Source organism: Mixophyes fleayi, chromosome 8 (genome assembly GCF_038048845.1).
Source record: "Mixophyes fleayi isolate aMixFle1 chromosome 8, aMixFle1.hap1, whole genome shotgun sequence".
NCBI lineage: Eukaryota > Metazoa > Chordata > Amphibia > Anura > Limnodynastidae > Mixophyes > Mixophyes fleayi.
The window spans coordinates 116,450,713-116,473,008 of record NC_134409.1 but is presented as its reverse complement, the minus strand read 5'-3'; the positions used below and the strand labels follow the sequence as shown (position 1 = coordinate 116,473,008).

Genomic DNA, 22,296 nt, shown 5'->3' with positions numbered 1-22,296 from the left:
ACGGTGGTTACAGTATACTTTTTAATTAAGCATTGAACTTAATTCAAAACTACATTTTTAATTTTGATCGAAGTTATTTTTTAATTGAATGGAGTCATGTATATGGAAACACTGAAGATCTGCTCTTCCTGATTACAGACAGCAGCTTTAAACACTGAACTTAATGTTTTAGAACAAAGTAATGTGCATACGTCTGTTCCTTGTAAATGATATAACTAAGAATAGGTGTGCGGTGTTATATTCTAGATACAAACTTACCCGCATAGGATAACTGTTCATGGATGTCAGTATCCTGTCTTTGCCCAACCATTTGTAGGCACGGGCAACAATTTGTAATTATACTGAAATGATGAATTGAGTACATTTTTTAAGTACAGTCTAGCAAATATTAAGGAACTTGGTTGCTGTAAGCTGAACCTTATCCTATATATGCTTTCTCTATTTCGTTCTGCGCAGTCTGTGGTGACGTTCATGTAAAAATGTTTCAGGCTTCTCCCCAGTGAAGCCTCAGTTGTGGGTTACTGGTGCCTAGAGGTTACTCCTGTCCAATCCGTGAGGACTTTCTCAAGGATAATGTGGTTCCATAAAAGTGGCTTCTTTATAGAGAGCCTCATGTCGTTAATTAAAACTTTATTATGAATCAGTTAAAAATATAATGTGAATGTCTGTCACAACCTCTCTTCATTCAGTATAAAATCTTTGTTAATACAAAGATAATACATATATGTAAAGTGTCGGTATATGAAGGAATTCTCATACCTCTAACCTCTTCTGTTAAAATGTGAGACCTTTTAATATAGTTTTAACCACAACTGATGTGGAATCTGTGGGTGAATTAAGTTCTTCCCTATGTATCTGTAGTTCGCTTTTTTTCTTGACTACTTTCCCTCAAATTCTTTAGGAGAGAATTATTGAACGTTTGAAAGAACAGAGGGAGAGAGATGACAGAGAAAGACTAGAAGAGATTGAAAACTACAAGAAGGAAAACAAGGACCTGAAAGAGAAAGTGAACAGTTTGCAGGCGGAGTTGACAGAAAAAGAGGTGAGTCACATATGCTGGATGTAGCTGATCGATGACATACAGTAACAGGATTCAGAACATTACCAGAATTAAGGGACATAGATTGATTTGCTGAGTGTGGAAAAAAAAAACATTAAATAAAGCTATTTTGGGAGTGTAGAGGTTGTCTGAACAAAAGTCATTGTAAAACTTAATCATTAAGTCATTTTATGGGACATCTAGGTAAGCATAATTTTATGCTTGATGTGTTTTACCAAAGTTGAGATGCACCTTTTGTGCTTACCCAATCTTTCTTATAAACATTTTTTTATTTTTTATTAATTCATTCTTGTTGGTAGGAAGGTTATTTGTAAATTGTTGTTTGCTAATGAGACCCTATAACTCATATACAACACTTTTAAATACTTATTTGAAGTTTTCCGGTCACCTATCCCTCCACACATGCTGCAGTAGTTGCATACTGGGCTGATACTGCTGTGCATCTGTGGCTTCAAGTTAAGTGTGATAACCGAAAATTGTCCAATTAAAATTCATAGGAAAATTTTTGGACATGCCAAAAATCCTGTTGACAGGTGGCCGCTGTTGGTCTATCATCATCATCATCATCGCCATTTATTTATATAGCGCCATTAATTCCGCAGCGCTGTACAGAGAACTCACTCACATCAGTCCCTGCCCCGCTGGAGCTTACAGTTTAAATTCCCTAACAAACACACAGACACAGACTAGGGTCAATTTGTTAGCAGCCAATTAACCTACCAGTATGTTTTTGGAGTGTGGGAGGAAGCCGGAGCACCCGGAGGAAACCCACGCAAACACGGGGAGAACATACAAACTCCTCACAGGCCATGGTCGGGAATTGAACTCATGACCCCAGTGCTGTAAGGCAGAAGTGCTAACCAATACGCCACCGTGCTGCCCTATGTATTTATGGTCTAGTTTGTGTGTTATCTGACTGCTGGATGCCCGAGCATCAAAAGCTGAATCTCTTCTCTGGTGCTTGGAGAACATATGAAAGGGTCCTGCCCAGGTTGAGCAATATCATTGATCTATGTGTGGCCAACATAAGAGTATACTTGGAAGATCCTGGTCTCAGCCTGATTGTTTAACAAAGATCTGGAATTCTAGGTCCATAATAACAGTTAAAAAGTTTTATATTTATGAACTTGAGTGTAGAAATAAAAAGGAAAAGTTCCCCTTTAAGAAACATGCCCTTATTTACTTGTGTATCTTGCTTGATTATGAATGTGTTCCATTATGGTATACATGACAATCAAGGGAAACAGAACAGAAGTAGATATGGGGAGTGTCTCATACAGACAGCTACACGTTTTCTTCATTGTGCCAAAATCTGTGTGTAATTGCCTGATAGTCATTTTTTTATAGTACTGCCAAAAATGCATATTGTGAACCCATGGAAAGAATTTGTATAAAAAGAAATGAGGATTTATTACATGAGATGCACAGGATTGTACTATTTAGTATACCATTCAACTACAACTTCCACAAATCTATGCAAGTACTGTAACATGCACACAAAAGTATAATATATGCACGCGCAATGAAGAAAGCACTTATCAGTGTCAGCGGAGCATTCACAAGCAGCCAATCACAAGCTATTGCTGGCGATCATCATCATCCGCTGTTTTTGTCTGCCCCTAACTACCCTCAAACAAATGGCATTGACAGGTGTGTATGTTTTGTGTCCCAGTCTGCATCTGTTCTCAATTGCACAAACACATCCTTACTGTACTTGACCTACGTTAGAACACCCCTTCTCTCAGGGTACACAAGAGCATAAGTACCAGATTCACAGAAAACTGCATAGTTGCATATGCATGCAGCCACTTTTCACACAAAATACGCTACGCAGATTGGCATAGTACTCACTCTATTGGGCAGATTCAATTCAGAAAATATCCGGGCGAGGTACTTCTGAAATTGTCACAAGACACCTTGCGCAAGTATTTTCTGGCAGAAAAGAGATGCGAGCAAAATTCTGCGTTACTTTTTACTGTAGTACCGGTAATAAAGGGCGGCCACAATGTTCTGAGGAACATCGCAACCAATTGAGTCTACTACCCCTATTGGAGGAACAAATAAAGGGTGTTTCCGCCATGTCCCCCTTTTCTCGGGAAAGAACAGGCAATTTAGAGCACACTTGAACTGGAAGCTGGAGACCTACTCTCACACCCCTCTGTGTCCATCTTAAAGTGGTGAACGTAAAAGATTTGCTATATTAGAGAAGTGAAGGGACCTTGGTAAAAATAGCTGCACGGGTCAGCCCCCTGAGCACTGGGGAAGGGAAGGAGCAGGGGACAGGGCCATCTTAACAACATTATGGGCCCCCGGGCAAAGCAGTGCACCGGCGCCCCTAGATATAGATATATAGATGTATACAGATACAGATACAGATATAGATATATAGAGATAGAGTTAGATAGATGTACTTGCTCAGTGACCCTTGTAGGTTTTTTTTGCAGGTTTTTTCTTTTGCATGATTATTTATTCTCATTAAGAGCCGTGCCTATGGGGCCCCCTTGCCTGTGGGGCCCCCTTGCCTGTGGGGCCCCCGGGCAGCTGCCCATCGTGCCCAATGGAAAAGATGGCCCTGGCAGGGGAAATAAAATTTAGGGATTAACACATAGGCTGTAACAGGTATCCTGTTGAACAGACAGATTTAACTATAAACAAGATCACAGGAATTCTGTGACGTCGTTATAATGTGATTTCCCTGTGGGTTGGGAGTTGCAAAGGAGATCTGTCTCAGATTGTTTGCTGGATCTAACAGTGGCTGATATGTCCGCTCCTGTCAGATACAGTTTACACTGAATATATCATTGCTGGCAATAAGGGAGACATGAGACAGGCTCTGTTAATTAAACAAACAAAAAAAGTAAAAAAATATATAAATGCAAAACTATGAAAAATTAAAAACACATGCTAGTTTTTGAGCTCCAGAGCTTGCACTTTTCACAATTTCTTCTACTCTACCTATTGATTTTGACTAGGTCAGGCTTCATACGCTATAGGAAATATTTCCATCTAATTTGTGATCACATAGCTAGTGTTTAGAAGTGACAAGCCAATGAGACTGAAGGAGAAAAGCTACTGGGTCAACTGCAGTTCCAAATGACTGCACGGCATTGATTCCATTACTTCATGACCGATCATACTTGTATCACTCACAACAAAAAGTAAATCCAATGTGAGACATGGATGCTAACGGACACAGCATTTTTAAAAAATTTTTTTAACTGTTTATTGTACAGGAATAACAAAGTAAATGAACATACATTCATTATATTGTTTGTACACTTTCAATAAACTGTATGGGAAAACCAAACCTATGGAAGGTTTCGTACAGATGATCCCAGCCTACCATATCAAAAGCCTTCTCGGCATCTAATGAAAGAAAAAGTGCAGGATCATCTCCACTAGCCTCCCATTCCGACTGGAGTACAGTTATTACGTTCCTAATATTAGAAACTGTGTTTCTCCCCCAAATAAACCCTGTTTGGTCTTTATGAATGTCAGAATCACCAGGTGGAATTGATACCTGCCAGCAGTTGGCACTGCTGAGTACTGAGGCGCGGAGTCTAACACGCCCCTGGTTTTCACCAGGAACCCCCGCAAGGAGGTATGGACTTTGCTACAAGGGACGGGCAGGTCGCGGCCCTCAGTATCAGTCAGCTGGCGAGGTAACAATTGAGGCAGCGGTGACAGTCCACCAGGATGCAGGATAGAAGAGTAGTCAGCAAGCCGGGTCAAAACCAGAGGAACGGATATAGCCAAATCAGAAGCATGAGAATGGTCAGGAAGCTGGGTCAATACCAAATATCACTCTAAGCCAGAATCAGGAACCAAAGGAGAAGTCAGGAACAAGCCGGGGTCAGAATCAAAATAACAGCAACACAGGAACAAACGCTGGAGCAAGGCTGAAGACCAAATACTCTGGCACTAGACATGTGTCAGAGGCTGCTTTATATACCCTAAGGTGCCTCCTGATTGGGTTAGGGAGATTTTGGCGGTAAGACTTGCTGGCTGCAGACAGGTGAGCAGAGATAGCGTCCCGCTGCTAGGCAACAGGACGTGGTTGCTGAGAAGGGGCAGGCGTCCGTCTCCTGCACCAAGTGTCAGTGTGGAGACGGCGCCTGACAATGAATAATGTCAGGCAATATCCCCTAATATTTTGTAGTCTGTATTTAAAAGGGATATTGGCGGTATTGAAATGATAGGGCAAAGTCTTATTAGAAATTATAGCATTAAAAAAATTGCAAGGTTTTAGAGATTTGAGGAAGGAGAATCTTATAAAATTCTCCCGTCAGCCCACCAGGGCCAGGTGACTTATTAGACTTTAAACGTTTCACGGTAGCAATTACTTCCTCTTCCGAGATTGGTGCAATTTATCTAGAAACCTGCTGTTCGGATATATGAGTTAAGTGTACCTGAGACCAGAAGTTAGATTTATTCTCTAGGTTAGGTTCTTCGGGGGAATAAAGTTCCTCATAAAAGGATTTAAGTATCACTAAGATATCTTCATTAGAATATTTAAGATTCCCTGAAGCATCTCTCAGAGAAATAATCAAGGTAGGAGATTTAGTACCTTGCAACAGATTAGAAAGCAATCTTCTGATTTTGTTTACATATTTATAGAATTGGTATCTACCTTTTTTCCTATGCTTAATCCCCATTTATCACATTATCACACTGTACTTTCTTGTCATTATATTGTGCCTTGTGTTTCCTAGTCGGAGCTCTCTTCAGCTTCTTGAATGCTGCTTTAAGTTCCCTCTGAGAAGTCAAATACATTTCAGATTGGTCTTTCTTCACTTTTGCTGCACAAGACATAATGTCCCCCCTTAAGACCCCCTTGGCCATTTGCCAAAACAGTGTAGGGTCCAAATTGTGTTCCTCATTATTCTGCACATATATAGCCCAAGCTGCATCTAGTCTATGTTTAAATTGTTGGGAAGACACCAAACTTGTGGGCAAACGTCACTGCCTATAATTACCTACATTTGAGTTCATTTTTAGTATAAACTAAATAGGGTCGTGGTCCGATAAACTAATAGGCTCTATTTCTGTGGTAGTACACTGACTGGTCATTGAATTTGAGAGCAGAAGGTAGTCTATCCTAGAGAGAGTGTCCTATATATTGGAGAAAGATATGTATAATCCAGATCAGTTGGATGACGCAGACGCCATATATCCATAAGCTGCAACTGTTGTTCCACATATTTAACTCCAACCTTATATCTACGCGGTTGACCCTGCGCTTTACTTTGCCTGTCTAGTACATTTGAGGATACAATATTAAAGTCTCCTCCCAGAATTATCCGAGAGTCTATATGGGCATAGAGCTTATTAACAATTTTTAAATAGAAAGATTTATGGTAAACTGTTGGCGCATAAATAGGCCACAGCATTTATTAATTACAGAAGGATGTAAGCAGTTAAACACTAAGTATTGATTTACCAAACATTATCTAATTTGCCTTAACTTAAAGTTAAGCCATTTTAAAACTAACTGTTTAAGTATATGGTTAACCCATAGACCACCAGCCAATATTGAGGGATGCACTATTGAGCTTGGCTATTATTATTATTTTTATTTATATTTCATATTGTACCACAAACAGTCCGCAGCGCCATACAAGACATTTATAGTAGTATGCAATAAACAGACAGCAAAGATCCATAACACATTACATAGTACATGAAAATTAACAGTACACAAAGACCAGACATACTGATTAAACAAATTAAACACAGATAGCTTGGCAATGCAGATCAAGTTATTTACTTGACAGTGAGTGAGAGTGATGGTAATGTTCAATGTGAAGTAGGCCTTAGCTCAAGAAGATGTGGCTGGGAAAGCAGGCCTATAGGTACAGTGGGTGATGGAATAGTAGAAGGGGGACACGAGGAAAGAGGGCCAGGCTTGAGTGAACTTACTTACTAAAGGAAAGGGGAAGACACAAGTAGCGTGGTAATGAATGGAGGTGTCAAGAAGATCGTTGAGGCAAAGGAGTTAGGAGAAGGGCTGATAGGCTTGAATAAATAAGTGACTTTTATGGGCAGGCTTAAAGCCTTGGAGAGTAAAGGTTAATGTGGGAGATCATTCCAGAGCTGGGGAGCAACCCAGGCAAATTTTGGAGGCAGAAGTGGGAAGAGGTAATTAGTGTGGCAATGAGGAGGCGGTCATTGGCAGATTGGAGGGGAGGGCAAGGCGTGTGGGTAGAGATGAGGTTCGACATGTAGTGGCATGGAGATTTTGAGAGCTTTGTAAGTGAGCTTTAAGAAGTTTAAATTTAAATCTGTGGTCCATGGGGAGCCAATGTGTGACTGGCAGTGAGGGAGAGTAGAGATAGAGCAGCGGGAGATAAAAATAAGGTGTGCAGCAGCATTCAGGATAGACTTGAAAGGGGCAAGGCAGGAGTTAGTAAATCCAGAGAGAAGCAGATTACAGTAATCAATGTGAGAGATTAAGATTTCTGGTTGATTCCATGATGAGAAAGGGCCGGATCTTGGATGTATTCCAGAGATGTAGGTGGTAAGAATTGGGAGGGACTGAATGTAAGGTTTGAAGGAGAGGGAAAAGTCGAGGATGTCCCCTAGGCAGCGTACATGAGGGACACAAAAGAGGGTAGTTTTATCAGCAGAAATAGAGAGGGAGTGAGGGAACCGTAGGGGGCAGAACAGGTTTATTTCAGTCTTGGAAATATTGAGTTTGAGAAAAAGCTGGGCCATCCAAGATGAGCTGGCCGAGAGACAGCAGGAGATATGAGACAAAAGGGAAGGGGGGAGATCAGGGAAGTAAAGATGGCTTTTGGTGTCCTCAGCCTACAGGTGGTACTGTAGGCCAGATGAAACGGTCACCAAGAGAGGAGGTGTAGAGGGAGAAGAACAGGGGGCCACAAACGGTTTCTTGGGGGATTTTAACAGGTGAGGGAAGAGGGGGGGAGGTGGATCAATGTCGAGAATGAAAAGTAGACTCTAATTTTGTGACAGGCAGTGAGATGAGATAAATTAGGTGAGATGGATTGAAAAGTTTGGAGGCAAAATGAAGAAGGAAAATAGGGCGGTAATTAGAGAGAGAGGGAGGGTTAAGTGAAGTTTTTTTTTTTTTGAGTATGGGGTTGAAAACAGCATGTATGAAGGAGGAGAGGAAGGCTCCAGAGGGAAGCGAAATGTTGAGAGAGGTGGGCATGCTGGAAGCAGGCACCGAAAGAGAGAGGGAATGGAGGAGGTGAGAGATGATGGGGTCAAACAGGCAGGTAGAGGTGGGTGAGGATAGAAGGATGCGGACGTCATCTGTAGATACCGGAGTGAATGGAGAGAAGTGCTTGGTCCTGTGGGTACGAACATAGCTGGTGTTGTTAGTCACTTTCGCAAAGGCAACTCATTACTAAAGGGCAGCTGACAATGTTGGTTGGTGATGAGATGAAACCATAGTCTGTAGTAGGTCAATAAGTTGAGGTAGGCGGTTCCTGGTCTGGAGGTCAGGGAATTGCAAGGGGTATTAATGTGAGAATAGGGGTGAAAGCTAATTATGGTTACATACATTACAGCTAAATACAATTCAAATTGAACAAATTTTATGATATGCAGTATAAGTATATAAAAAGAAAAGAAAAAGAGGAGAAGTAAATGAAATAAATATTTAAACAGAGAAATAAATATTCAAACTGTTTCACCACGCAGAGGGGCTTTTTTAGTGGGTTCTGTCTCCTCTGAACATAAAAATGTTAAATTGTTTTCGGCTACCCTGTTTTACCTGTATTTCATGCCCTTTTCACATAACAGTTAGGTTGTCCTACCTGTTAATTCTCCACATACATCCCCCATACCCTCCCCCTCTGTTCATCCCTTCTGCTATCCTGATCCCCCATTTAACACCACCTCCCCCCATCTTTTTATACTCATACCCTCCCCACTCCCAGCCTCCCTACTCCTTCACTCCACTAAACACTCCTACTTAACCCCATTACTCCTACCGTCCACCCTTTCCTATCGCCCCATCTTTTCCATCTCCACATCTCCACACAGAATACCAAACCCCACTCATTCCACGGTACCTTTATTCTTACACTTCAGCATATTTTCTATTGCATTTGACTGTACTGTATGTAATCATAAATAGTGCTCACTATGCTCACATTACTGTCACTTGCAGCCTCTAGCCCTCCGTATTAGGAACCACCTACCTCACCTTTTCCACCTTATACAGAACATGGTTTCATCTCAGCATCAACCAACATTGTCAGCTGCCCCTTAGCCGTGAGTTACCTTAGCGCATGGGACCAGCAACACCAGCCATGTTCGTACTCACAGGACCAAGCCCATGGGGGTACCTCTATGATAGCATCAGGCTTGCTTAGCTAATAAAGGGATATCCACATTTCATTAAGAGCCTCCAGGACCACCCCTAACTCACACTGTGACATGTAACTCCATAGGAAGCAATTAACCCAAAAACCAGGATAAATCTCATAGGTGGGAGGATAGGAGATGTTGTCCCTGCTACCCTAAAGCATCTGATAGAGACTTCCCTCTATACACTAAATGTTCTCTCTCTCTTTCTCTCTCTGTATATATATATATATATATATATATATATATATATTGTGAGAAGGTACAACATTCACAGGAATCGACACAGGTATGCTGAACCATTTAACTGTTTATTAGCAGTTGTCAGGATCATAAACAGTTCCAACTCTGGTTCAGCAATCATATCCAGTAACAGTAGACAAAAAAATCCCCACCACCTACATCTGCCTAGACATAACTTCCCTGTCTGCAAGCCGGCCACTTATTGTCATTGGTGGTCCCACCCACAAATACAGACAGTGTCTTTATCATCCACCCCAGCACTACAAGAAATCACAGCAAAGCAAACCGATTACACCCATGTGGAACACCTGTGTGTATGTGCTAAAAGAGGAACCTAGGGAAAACTACAGAGTATATTGCATTGTGATCATTCATCCCTTCATTGGTTTGGGGAGTGCTGGATTTTAATATATGCATGTATGTGTGTGTATATATATATATATATATATATATATATATATATATATATATATATATATATATATATTTTATTTTTTTTCACACACATTCATGTTTCAGAGGTCTGGCCTTACTTTCTCTCCTTTATCTTTCTAGACCAGTTTAATTGACTTGAAAGAACATGCATCTACTTTAGCTTCATCGGGTGTAAAGCGCGACTCTAAATTGAAATCCCTGGAAATGGCCATCGAACAGAAAAAAGAGGAGTGCAGTAAGTTGGAAGCTCAGTTGAAAAAGGTAAGTAGTATATTTTTGTATGGAGAACGAGATGGTATACACCGTGTCTGGAAGTTCTCTGATAGTATAATCAGGCACTGATGAATTTGTTGCACTCTGCAGAGCAGCAGCTGCATCAAAGCTTCCTTTGAACTTCAGGAAACAACGGTCTTGTCAGTACTGGTGATGGGAGTTTAGAAAAAAGTAAAACAACAGTCTATCACAAAAGTTGTATATAAACCGCACGTTATTGGGCCAGATTGGGCGCTGACACTTATCTGAACCCAAACATATTATAATTACAAATCAAAGTCTTTGTGGTTTTTCAGGATTAAATTGTGTCATCGAGTTGCCAAACTGAACTCTTGGATGATATTAACTTAAACTAATCAAAAAATGTTGACTGCTACAATGTTTTATTGTGCAAACAAAGCTGTGGTGTGGAGCAGACAGCTAGTTTCCACAGTGCCCGCAAGGAACAGGTACTGTAATGTCAGCAATACTAAAGAATTTCTGTCATGGCCAAGGAAATCTCTAATAGTCACTAATTACCTGAAACTTCCCACAATGCTTACATTGTAGACTGCTCTGCACCGATCTAAAATCTTATTAATAAAATCTTACCATTCACATCACTCCCTGCCCCACTGGAGCTTACATTCTAAATTTCTTATAAGACACAAACACAGACTTAGGTCCATTTTACCTGAAGCCAATTAATCAGCATGTTTTTGGACTATGGGGGAAAAATGGGAGCACCCAGAGGAAGGCCACGTAAAAACGAGGGAGAACACACAAACTCCGCAAAGATAGGGCCCCGTTTGGAATCAAACCCATGACCCCAGCGCTCTGTGACAGCAGTGTTAACCACTGTGCCACCTATTCCCTGTTACATGGTGCATTGCGGCTCTCAAAGCAGGAAATGCTGTTTCCCGTCACATGATGTGTGCGGCTCTGAAAACACATTGGGGTGCTAGAACATTTCTTATTTTTCCTCTGCAAAAAAACACTCCTACGTGACACCAAACTAATATGTTTTTTTTTTATTTGCACCTCAAATGGCTCAGTTTGTGTATAGAGTTTTCCTCTTGGGATCTATGAATTCCTATTGCAAAGCCATCAGTTCTAATGTGACATTCATTAATTGCAATGTTATTTGCTGAGTTAGTCACCTGCTCTTCAGTCCTCTAACAGATGGTGGCAAACAGACTCTACAAACTGGCAGCATCATCCAGTTTCCCCTGTGTGTTCTTGGGTCACTAGAACAATACAAAGTTTAATACAGAACATTTTCCTTCCCTTACAGTACATACCATTATCTTCCCGATTGATAAATTGCAGTCAGGTTCTCCAACAGATGAAATGCCAGAGAGTCTCTGTTGGAGAGTTAGAAATTCTAGTTTTTCACTTAACCCTTTAAAGTCTGACTACTTCACAGCTGAATTACACAGGCTACATTTTTGTCCACAAATGAACTTTATTAATAACAGGTTTTCAGGTAAGACGTCCCATATCTGTGTGTTTGTCACAAGGTACCAGAGTTGTTCCTGCACCACTTATCTGACAAATTGTTCTGATAACTATCTTGATAAATGTCTCTCAATACCTCAGAGCAGGAGTGTTGCCATAACAAACGTTTGATGTAATAAAGCTTCATTTTTCTTTTCTGCATTTGATAAAGTTTTGTGCAACATTTTGAATTACCTCATGTTCCTACTGTTTATTGTATTGTTGATGATAATGACATGCTTTGTGCATAGAAATGGATATATAGAGCCTCACAACAACTAAATGTATAAATCTACCTTAAAGTAAGAACTGAAAGAGTTAATGTACAAAAAAATTCAAAAGCATATTTATCTTGGTTGCGCTATTTACCAGGATCCGTGTGGGGTCTCGGATGGCTATAATGGTCCCATGCTGCTCACCTTCCTCTAAAGCTCAACATACCAACCAGGTATGGATAGCCTAAAAATTTGCTATTTGTGTTAATGGGAAATTCATAGAAGCAGGGCAAATGGGTCGAGCAATAAACGTAGGAGAGTAGTGCAGCGTGGTCCATTACAGCCATCAAGGACCCAATCGTAACCTGGCAGATGGCACATCCAAGGTATGTATACTTTTTTTTATATTGACCCCTTCAACTTGGGTGAAGTTCTTCTTAAAGCACTCAAATACACAGGTAATTGTCCGTTCTTACTCAGTATAAATGCATTTTACAAAAAAAAATGTATTATCTTGTTCTTTTAATCATTGTAATCTTTATTTTAGGTCTTGTGCAGAGATAGAAACATTTTGACATAAAAAAAACACTGCCGGCTTTTGTATACAGAAATAACTGGAGCAGGAGATGCCACTTAGCAGATTGTGGGGCTGACGCAGAGTTGACAGAAATTGCGCCCCAAATTGCACTCTCTGAAATAGCTGATACCATGGGTGTATGCAAACCTGCAATATATGTGCAGATCTACACCTGTACCGTATGCTAACGCCCATGTTTACAGCCGTTTGCTTTGTTTGTAAAATACGTATTGGCTATTAATAAAACCTTTGTAATATATCAGAAACAACTCCCCCTCTAGTGTATGTGATAAAAAGCTATACATTTGCTTAAATACCCACACAAAAGCATGATATATGCACAAGCAATGAAGATGGCACTTCAAAAACAGCCATTCACAAGCTGTTTACTATTGTTGGTGACAGTTATCATCATCATCCGCTATATGCACCTGCTCTTGACCACCCGTAAATAATACAGCTAGAACAGGTGTATATACAGATGTGTCCTGGTGTGCGTCTATAACTGAGTGAGGCGGACATCTCCTTACTGTACCGGGTCTACATCAGAATGCCCCTTTCCTCTCCAGGCGCATGCAGGCATAAGTGTCAGAATCTGCCTAGCTGTTTATGCGTGCGCCCATTATTCTGTCCATGGATAGAGCAATTTCACACAAGATATCCTACTCAATCTAGCATAGTGCTCACTCTGCGTTGGCCCCTATATCTGCATTTGTTGAGTGTCTCCAGGAAAGCTGTGGTTATATTGCGCTTTAGGGCTCTTCCATTTTATTCTATTTTTGATGAAAAATGGCTTTTGAAAACAAATTGGTCTAATTTTGCAGTAACTACAAGTTCTTAATCTTCACGACAGCCCTTCCACCTTCGTTAGAATGTTCCTGCCGTGACCCTCCCAACGATTTGCATTCTGGAAAATGAATGGCGTGTATTTAACAATAGTGCTTAATTAATCTTTTATTATTACTATCTTTGAAAGTTACATGATTAATTGCTGTCTTCGCTAAAAGCACTTCTTGTGATTCATTGCTCAAGTCCAGCACTTAATGTGTCATCAAAAGTGGACAGCCTACTTTATTTCATGGGTTATTTAACTTGAGAAAGGGAAAGTAACAGTAAACCATACATTTCACAATCTATTCTCTTTTAGGAGCCAAAGTAAACACGTGTGTGTCTCCTGTGACTCTCTCGCTTTCACTGTGGAATGTTTAGGAACTTACATTGCTACATATTTAAGACAAGCTTATTTTGTACAAACACACTGGATGTGTCGTCTTAATGCTGTTTTCCTGAATCTTTCCTTCTTTTTCCCTTTCTGTTTGTGTGTCATTCCCTTCGAACTTCCCAATATAGCAAGCTGAGCAGTTGTTCAATCAGATGTACAGTCCTGTAAGTGGCCATAATGGGAACACATGACCTAGCATGCGACCTCCATCATTACAGCAATGTATCGACATAAACCTCTGCACTTCTTGTCTCATAGCATCACTCCGGCCGTACACACGTGCCCCGGCTCTCCCTGCTTCATGTCTGTGTTTCATTGCTGAGACCGATCATTTAGTAGCTTCTGCTTTATACAGCACCACAGCGTGCATGAGAGGTGACTAGCAGGTTTAATGCACCTTATACCATGTAGGATCCTTCAGGTATCTAGAGTTCTTCAAGTTCCATGAGAATTTTTTTTATATAGTTTATTAAGTATAACAAGTAACTAGTTCTATTTCAACAAGTGAAAATGCCTTCAAGGCTCTGTATTGTGTTATATATTATGCTTTTTTGCTATTATGTATCACAATGAGCATCAGCAGCTGCACAGGCAGTGAACCTGTTGGTTTTAATGGGGTCCACAGAATTCCTCAATAACATGTCATATTTTGAATGTTGAAGTATTAATCACACGACAATGTTTGGTAACCTTGTCTTAAGGCACTGTAAAGTGGATCTGTCAACATGTATTAAGTTTCTGTAACTCACTAGTATTCCTGCAACTACTTATATATGATATCAGTCATTTCATTTCACAAGTTCTTACTGTGTTCTACCTGTTTCCTCCACCTCCTTTGCCATCACTCCAATGCCTAATGTGAGTATACTGTTATGTATATTGGAAGGAGACGGATTCAGCATCCATTCAAGCCGTATAAAAAGAACACTGAAAATATGAGTGAAACATTTGTTAGTTATTTACATTCAGGTAGACAAACCCTTACTTACTGCTTAATGGGGAGTTGGAAGGTTCATTTAAAATTTATATTATAGAAATCCTTTCAAAAATATTTTTTTAAATCTATTTCTACTGCGTTAGTCATGGATTGATCGCTAACTGTAGCGTTAGGCCCCCGATCCCCTTGAACAATATAGGAGCTAAGTGGCCATAAAATGAGAGAATCAGATTATGATGTAAAACTCATTTTGTATTGCTAAAACAATGCTCTAGATTTGTATTCATGATACAATATCTGGATAGAAGCTATATGTGTAGGTGTGGGTTCAAGTTTTGAATCCCTGGAAAAGCAAATATCCAGCTGTGAGGGTTGTTTCCAACCATGATACCAGACTCGTCACGGGTGCCATCCCAGTCCACAACAGACATGATAGAGCGCAGTCATCGAAACACAGGAATAGAACAACAAATAAAGACAGGTTCTGCTAATTTGCCCAATTATTTTTCTGTCTTCAACACACCCTCTTATTTGATGCAAGTGGTCTTTGTTATAACCTTATGGTTATCCCAATACATTGTTTAATCATCTGATTTTAGAAGCATGTTCCAGATACCTACTGCCCTTTCAGTAAAGAAGTGTTAGCATTGATCTGGAGCTTAAGCCTTCAGGCTTCGGTACGTGGCTACTGGTCAAACAGTCCTCTTCCTCTGCAATATACTTCTGTACTTCCATTTGTGTATTTCAGACTGGTTTTTTTATCTAACTTACACATATTAAAGTCTGAAGTTTTACATTTAAGACCACACACTTTGGTAATTTGGTAATGTACTCCAGTAGATGTGGTCTTTAGTGCAGCAGTCCAGGTGTATCCTGGCTATAGATCAGGAACACTGCGTTATATGTTTTATCCAGTTTTACCATCTCTCCGTTTTACTATTTGTGTATACGTACATGGAACAGTCTTTCCCCTAGAAATTGACCTCGCTAACACAGCTGTTTAGCCACTGGCACTTCTTGACGACGTTACCCCAGATTTTTGCCTGTCAGCAAATGCCATCAGTTGTCTCACCAGTCAGTTGCAGGTTAATGTCATGGAGTGCACTCTTTGACTTCTCTCAGTAATTATTTTCCCCAATGCTGACATGGTTTTCGATAATTAAAGTAAGCAGTTGCTCAGCTTTAATCATTGTCTGACTAACATGTGGTTTTCACAATGAAAACCCTGAGGATAGCTCTGCCAATTACATTTGTCCAAAATGCAATCCACAGACCGTCGTTTTGTGCCCAGGCGATGTGTAAATCTCCTTTTGTTGCATTTTGCAACATTTTTCTCATCACAAAGGCTCCAGTTTGACCAACTGATTGTTCTCGTCTGCTTTTTAGATTTATTAATTCCAGTTCCTTTTTAATCACAAACAACCTGTAGCGGATGAGCCATACAGATATTTGTTGCGTTCTCTCCAGCTTAGTATTGCGGGAATGTGCAGCACGACTGATTTAACAGAAAATACCAACGTTTCCCAGCTGAAGCACAAACAAAGATCGATGTACAACTTTTAACAATGAGAACGAGTGTGTTGAAGATCAGATGTTCATGATGTACCTCGACAAGGGAATCAGAATTTAATTTTGTTTGTCTTCACGGTGCAGCAACCGTCTCCATCCAATATCTGTTTTCTGCAGATTGCTCTGCACAGTCTTAAGGACAGCGGTCTGAGCCAAAAATCACTGTGAAGCAGAGCAAAAAACTGGTTCCCATCCTTTGTAAGAATACAACACTTACAAACACAAACAATATTAATTCCCAGTGTCCTTTAGCTAGCAGAAAACACACTAGTAATTTCGACCCACCACTACGATGGTATAACTATACAAAAAGTCTTCCTTGATGCTCACTCCGCTAAACGTGTACGGGATCTATTATAAAGAATGCTTGAGACTTCAGATGTTTGCAATTTGCCAACTCATGCTTAAAATTCACTAAAACACAATTAAAAATGGCCCCTCTTCTCTCTATGTTATAGAGCAGTGCTCCTCATAGTGACTGTAGGAGGCTTTTCATGAACATGTCTGTGTGTATAATATTATCACAGTATCAACATATATTTATTTTTTTATTCTTTCATTTTTTTAAATTATTTTATTGACTTCAGAACTAAGCATAAAAGATCCCATACATACACACATATAATCTGTCCTGTTCGGGTAGAAATAATTCAGATCATAGATTGCTCACAATGCTCATTCACCACCTAATGGAAGCACAGAGAATTGGAAGGAGCTGAGAAAACGTGCACAAGGTGTCACATGGTTTAATTGTATCTCACCGTGTTCCTGTTCAATGAAAGCCCAACGCTTGGTGATCCAGCAAGTATTGCAAATTGACAGACGAAGGAGAAGGACCACAGAATCTTTATATTCAAAAGTAATGCAGTGAAAATAACCAGTAGTGTGTTTCAAAGCTTCCACAACATGTAAATGTGACAGTTGATTCTCGTGAATCTCTGTTGAAACTGCCTTAAAAACTTTAATAAAGATAAATATTATAGGGGGAAAAAAAAAGGTGACAGTTGAGTTAGTACATCCATAAAACCTACTTCACGTCCATGCACAAACACCTTGTCATGGCACATAGGATCCTATGATGGCACATGAAACAGCTGAATGTTTTAACTCAGTTGGCATTTTAAAGTTTTGTGGACATTTTGGGGTTTACAATCCATTTAAACTTTTCAAATAAGAAGTAGATCAATCTTCAAAATGATGTTGACAAACACTGATAAAAAATCAATTATATTTTTGTTGAAAGGCCATTGGCATAATATTAGGAAATCATTTTTCTAAATATTAAAATTATGAGTTACATTTATTATTATGATACACAAGGGATTATATTTTTGTTGAAAGGCCATTGGCATAATATTAGGAAATCATTTTTCTAAATATTAAAATTATGAGTTACATTTATTATTATGATACACAAGGATATATGTATGAACAGTGAATTCTGATGTCATGTAGAAAATCTTGTGTATCATAATCAATAATCTCTAACTGGAAATGATATGGGTATTAGATGTTTGATTTTAGAATTTCAGTGACCAGTATAAACACTTTCCGTTAACAGCCTTGTGTTTGTATATGGCCACTTAACCCTTTGGTGACTTCTAATATGCCTATAATTTAAAGTAGGGATTGCTTTATCTCATATATTAGAAAGATTTTGGCATCTTAAAGCACCACCCTGTAATTGTACCACTTTGCCAAGTCCTGACTTTGGGCACATGCGGCCACCAGCATAATTCCAACATTCAACTAACATTGATCAGGATAGGTAATAATTGTATAGTATAGTGACGCTTACATTCTCAGTAAAGTGAAATGTACTTGTCAAAAATGAATAAAAACTCCAGATTTGATAGTGTGATCATTACTTTCACTGCAAATCATTTGATGCAGAATGGGTGCCTTCAACCAATACAGCGTTGACATACAGTAACACTTTGCCCCTCCTAAAAACGAATCAGTCCATAATTTAAATTTATTATTACTCTGAAGGATCCTGCAAAGTATAATGTGCATGCATGTTTGTTTTTTTGAGTTGTGTAATCACTTGATTTACAATGCGTTTGAGAACATTTTGTACAAGTTTTGTTTTTGGACTGCTTTATGTTCCATTAACTAAGATTTGAAAATAATTAGGAATGGAAAATCTAAGTGGAAGTTTCGTTCTGAAAAATCGTGAGATGATAACAATTGTAGGATTATACAAATATAAATAATGAGAATACGTTAACAATGGTCTTAAATATTCTCAGATATCTGACTATTTAAAGAAGACTTGTAACCTCCTCTTCCCATCACCCCATAATATTGGTGTAAACACCCCTTTATTAATATAAGGGGGCTGTTAGGTCTCTACCTAGCTTTTTTTCCCTGCCACATTAGTATCCAGCAGTGCACAGAGCCATCTTGACATAAGCACTGTTTATGTGAATATTCATTATGTACCTAGGGCTCACGTCACTGGACTCTAGTGTATGCTCATGTTAACTATGTAAGTGAGCAAAGCGAGTCCCCATTCAACATGTTAGCTAGAAAACCGCAAGTGCAGGAGATCTTCAAAATTGAATCTTCTAGCTGATTATGGACAATTAAAATGTAAAAATGCCTTTGGATTTATATAGCAGAGTTTGGGATTATTTGTAGTTCCAAACTGTCTAAAACCCACATTTTTATTTATGTAGCACTGGAAGTTTTAAAATTACCATCCAAATTGTTCATCTGCCAATTGCTGCTTTCCTGTCTCTAATAGGTAGTGAATGTAGAAACCAATTTACTTGGAAGTATTTAGTAAAGCCAAATGTTTACGGTTATAAAATGTTTTTGCTTGAGATGTTAGTTTCTCTCCAATTTTTTAAACAGAGGTAGATCTAAAACCAAACAAAATAAATTGTTGTTTTGTAGAGGATAGTGGACTGTTTTGTTGTTTCTGTCCTTGAATGTCATTCTGTTTACTAAGAAATGATTTAGTTGCTGCACTATTGTTGCCCTATTTCTGAGACAATGATCACCTACATGAATTTAAATACACTATCCTTTCAGCAGCAATGAACATTACCATATTTACTACTCATTTACATACTTATTTACATTTTGCATGTTAAACTAGGTACTCTGTTATAATGAAATCTTTTTTGTAATCTCTATATATGTGTAGCTTTGAAGATTTCAAATTTCTAAAGTGGGACATAGCTACTCCACTTCCAATAGGGGTCAGATTATGTTAGGGCGTTTCCCCTTCACAATGTGGATGTGTCTAGTGCTAGTGGTTTGTTACATGTCATTTTCATGTAAGCATTGAAGACCTCAGCTAAAGGTGCAACACCCTCTAAAATTTAGGTGTGTTTCGTTAACATAAGTTACTCTAATTACTTATAAGAAATGTATTTTTTTATTTTTCCTTAGGGTTTTGATTCAAGCTGATAAAAATGATTTATCAATAGGCTCTTTTCTCTGGCGATAAGGCAGTTTTTTTTATCATGGCAATAAAAATTGCCTTAATGCCACAATTTATAAAAAAGATATCGCTTGGACAGCTGAGCTATACTCACCTGCTTTGTGATACTGGACCAGAGCTGTAAAGGTTAGGTTTTTGCCAGCAAAAGGACTTTTCACCCTTTAAATAATTGCCCCTTTGTGATTGCCTTGGCAACCACAGCCACATGACATATGATGTAGTGAGCAGAGAGCCTTTGCAATATTTACAGTATAAATCCCACCCCCTTCCTTCCTCTTCCATCACATGACCACAGAGGAGCTTCATGACTTACTGGCTTTGACTAAAAGATCAGGTTACACTTTCCTGAGCACATGCAAAAGCAAAATATTTCGAGTAGAGATACACTTTTATTTTTTTGCAGTGGCAACCATATAAATCTCCCCCACAGGTTATTTTTTTGCAAGGATACAATGAGTTATATGAGAACCATATGGAGAAAAAGACTATCAGCTTCAGCTTATTTTTAAAAATGTAAAAACCTTGCTGTTAAAATAGCGGCAGTATCAGATTTGAAAGATTTAATGGCTGCAACAATTTCTAAGTAATAAAATGATAATGCTAAGCAGATTGATCTACTGTTAAGTTCTGGTTTTGTTTGTTTTTTGGTTACTATAGTGGTGTTAAAAATGATGTTGGATAAAAGAATACGACTAATGTTAATGTTATTTTTTTGCATCTTTTGACTATAAATCTTAGTGCACATATTATTATGCTTATGAGTTCATCACTCAGTGATACACATAGACCTCTAATGTGCATTTGTCTCAGCTTAACCCTCCCAACTATTTACTAACTGTTACCCCACTGTCCATTATTTGCATTTACCCTTCCTTCTCTGACCTTCAGATTGACTACTAGAGGTGTGATTACATCTCTCAGCCTGCTGATCTTGGTTTTATAATGTCACTTTCAGCCTATTATTTTCTCATGTTCATATTTTAAATCAATATATTTCTAATACGCCTTCTGCAGAACCCATGTAATTTACATTTATTTTTTCGTAAGATCTGACACAAAAATTCATATTTTCTACAACTGATCTTTCTTGAATTTGGAGATTGGTACAATTTTCTTTTTCTTTTTGCCATATTTTTGTAGTAGGCTAATGAAAAAAGTGTTAAAAACATCAAATGTTTTCTCATATTTAGAAAGTATGTAAATTAGATGGAGAGAAAAAAGAATTAAGATTTCACCAAAGAATTATCTTTCCTTGCTGAATGCCATCTTTCTGCTACTTTTGTACATCTGCATATACATTATTTTTAAGTCAAAGTAGAATATACAACAAAATTTGTGTGCCTTAGACTAATGTTGGTCAGTCGGTCTAGGGACTGGTTGCTTATCATTTGGGCTCCAGTTCATTTAGGCGATAAGTCAATTGGACACCAGGGGGTAAATTTATCAAGCTGCGGGTGTGAAAAAAGTGGAGATGTTGCCTATAGCAATAGATTCTAGTTATCATTTATTTAGTACATTCTACAAATTGACAGCTAGAATCTGATTGGTTGCTATAGGCAACATCTCCACTTTATCAAACCCGCAGCTTGATAAAAAAATTTCCCAGGTCATTTTGGTTCTATGCCACTGGATTATATATTAGGTACTGGAGTTAGAAATATGGTATAGATATTGAGGACTGGGGTTAGAGGTATTGGGACTGAACCCAAAGTAACCAGAAGGAATGGTGCCCAATACCTGTCTGTGGTGTAATTTATACCCACCCCCTGTTTGGTGGGTTTAACAATAATTGGCCAGGTACCCCTGGAACTATAGGCCTATGAACTAGGTTTTATAACCTCACTTTCTTTGTCCTGGGTGGGAGAAGGATAGTAATAACCCCCTGGCTTTATATGTCTTCATGACGTTTTCTGATCCCTACCCGTCCACTACCCACAATGCTTTGGGGACAGAGTGAAAGTGTGCTGAGAATAAGTAAAACTAACATACTACACAGAAACCCCCTAATTTTGACTAACCCCTTAGTAGTTACTACCCTTTTTCTTTCCATGCAGTGTATATACACGAGCTGCCAGTCACATGCTGTCAACACTGGGTGGGCAACTTTTTTTTTATATATACTCATGTAGTATAATATGTTGATGCCTAGAAACCCCTCCTGTATATCCTTGCTCTCCACTATATATTCCTAAACATATTATCTCTCAATGGGCTCCTCCCAGTATATATCATATCACCCAGCCCCCACTTTCAGTATATATTATATCACATGCAGTCCTCCAGTATATATCATATCACATAGAGCCCCTTTTAGTATATATTATGTCACATGCAGTCCTCCAGTATATATCATATCACATAGTCCCTCAACCCACAGTATATATCAAATTACCAAGCACCCTAATATGTATCATATACAGCCCCTCTATTTTCATGTATAAACAATGTAAAAGCCCCATATCAGCAGTGCAGGGTGGAATGATACTGTGTAAATAGTA

At 38.9% G+C, this 22,296-nt stretch overlaps 1 protein-coding gene across 3 annotated transcripts in view; it reads left to right on the top strand.

The window, feature by feature from the left end:
* Positions 1–22,296, top strand: part of ERC2 (ELKS/RAB6-interacting/CAST family member 2) — an 804,554-nt gene that overhangs the window by 255,766 nt on the left and 526,492 nt on the right. For 2 of the 3 annotated variants that reach the window (XM_075183252.1, XM_075183254.1), the window contains exons 11-13: positions 902–1,042; positions 10,196–10,336; positions 13,967–14,002. In XM_075183252.1, coding sequence (XP_075039353.1) covers positions 902–1,042; positions 10,196–10,336; positions 13,967–14,002 — 318 coding nt within the window. The remainder of the gene's footprint in view (positions 1–901; positions 1,043–10,195; positions 10,337–13,966; positions 14,003–22,296) is intronic. The other variant, XM_075183253.1, reaches the window with a different exon arrangement.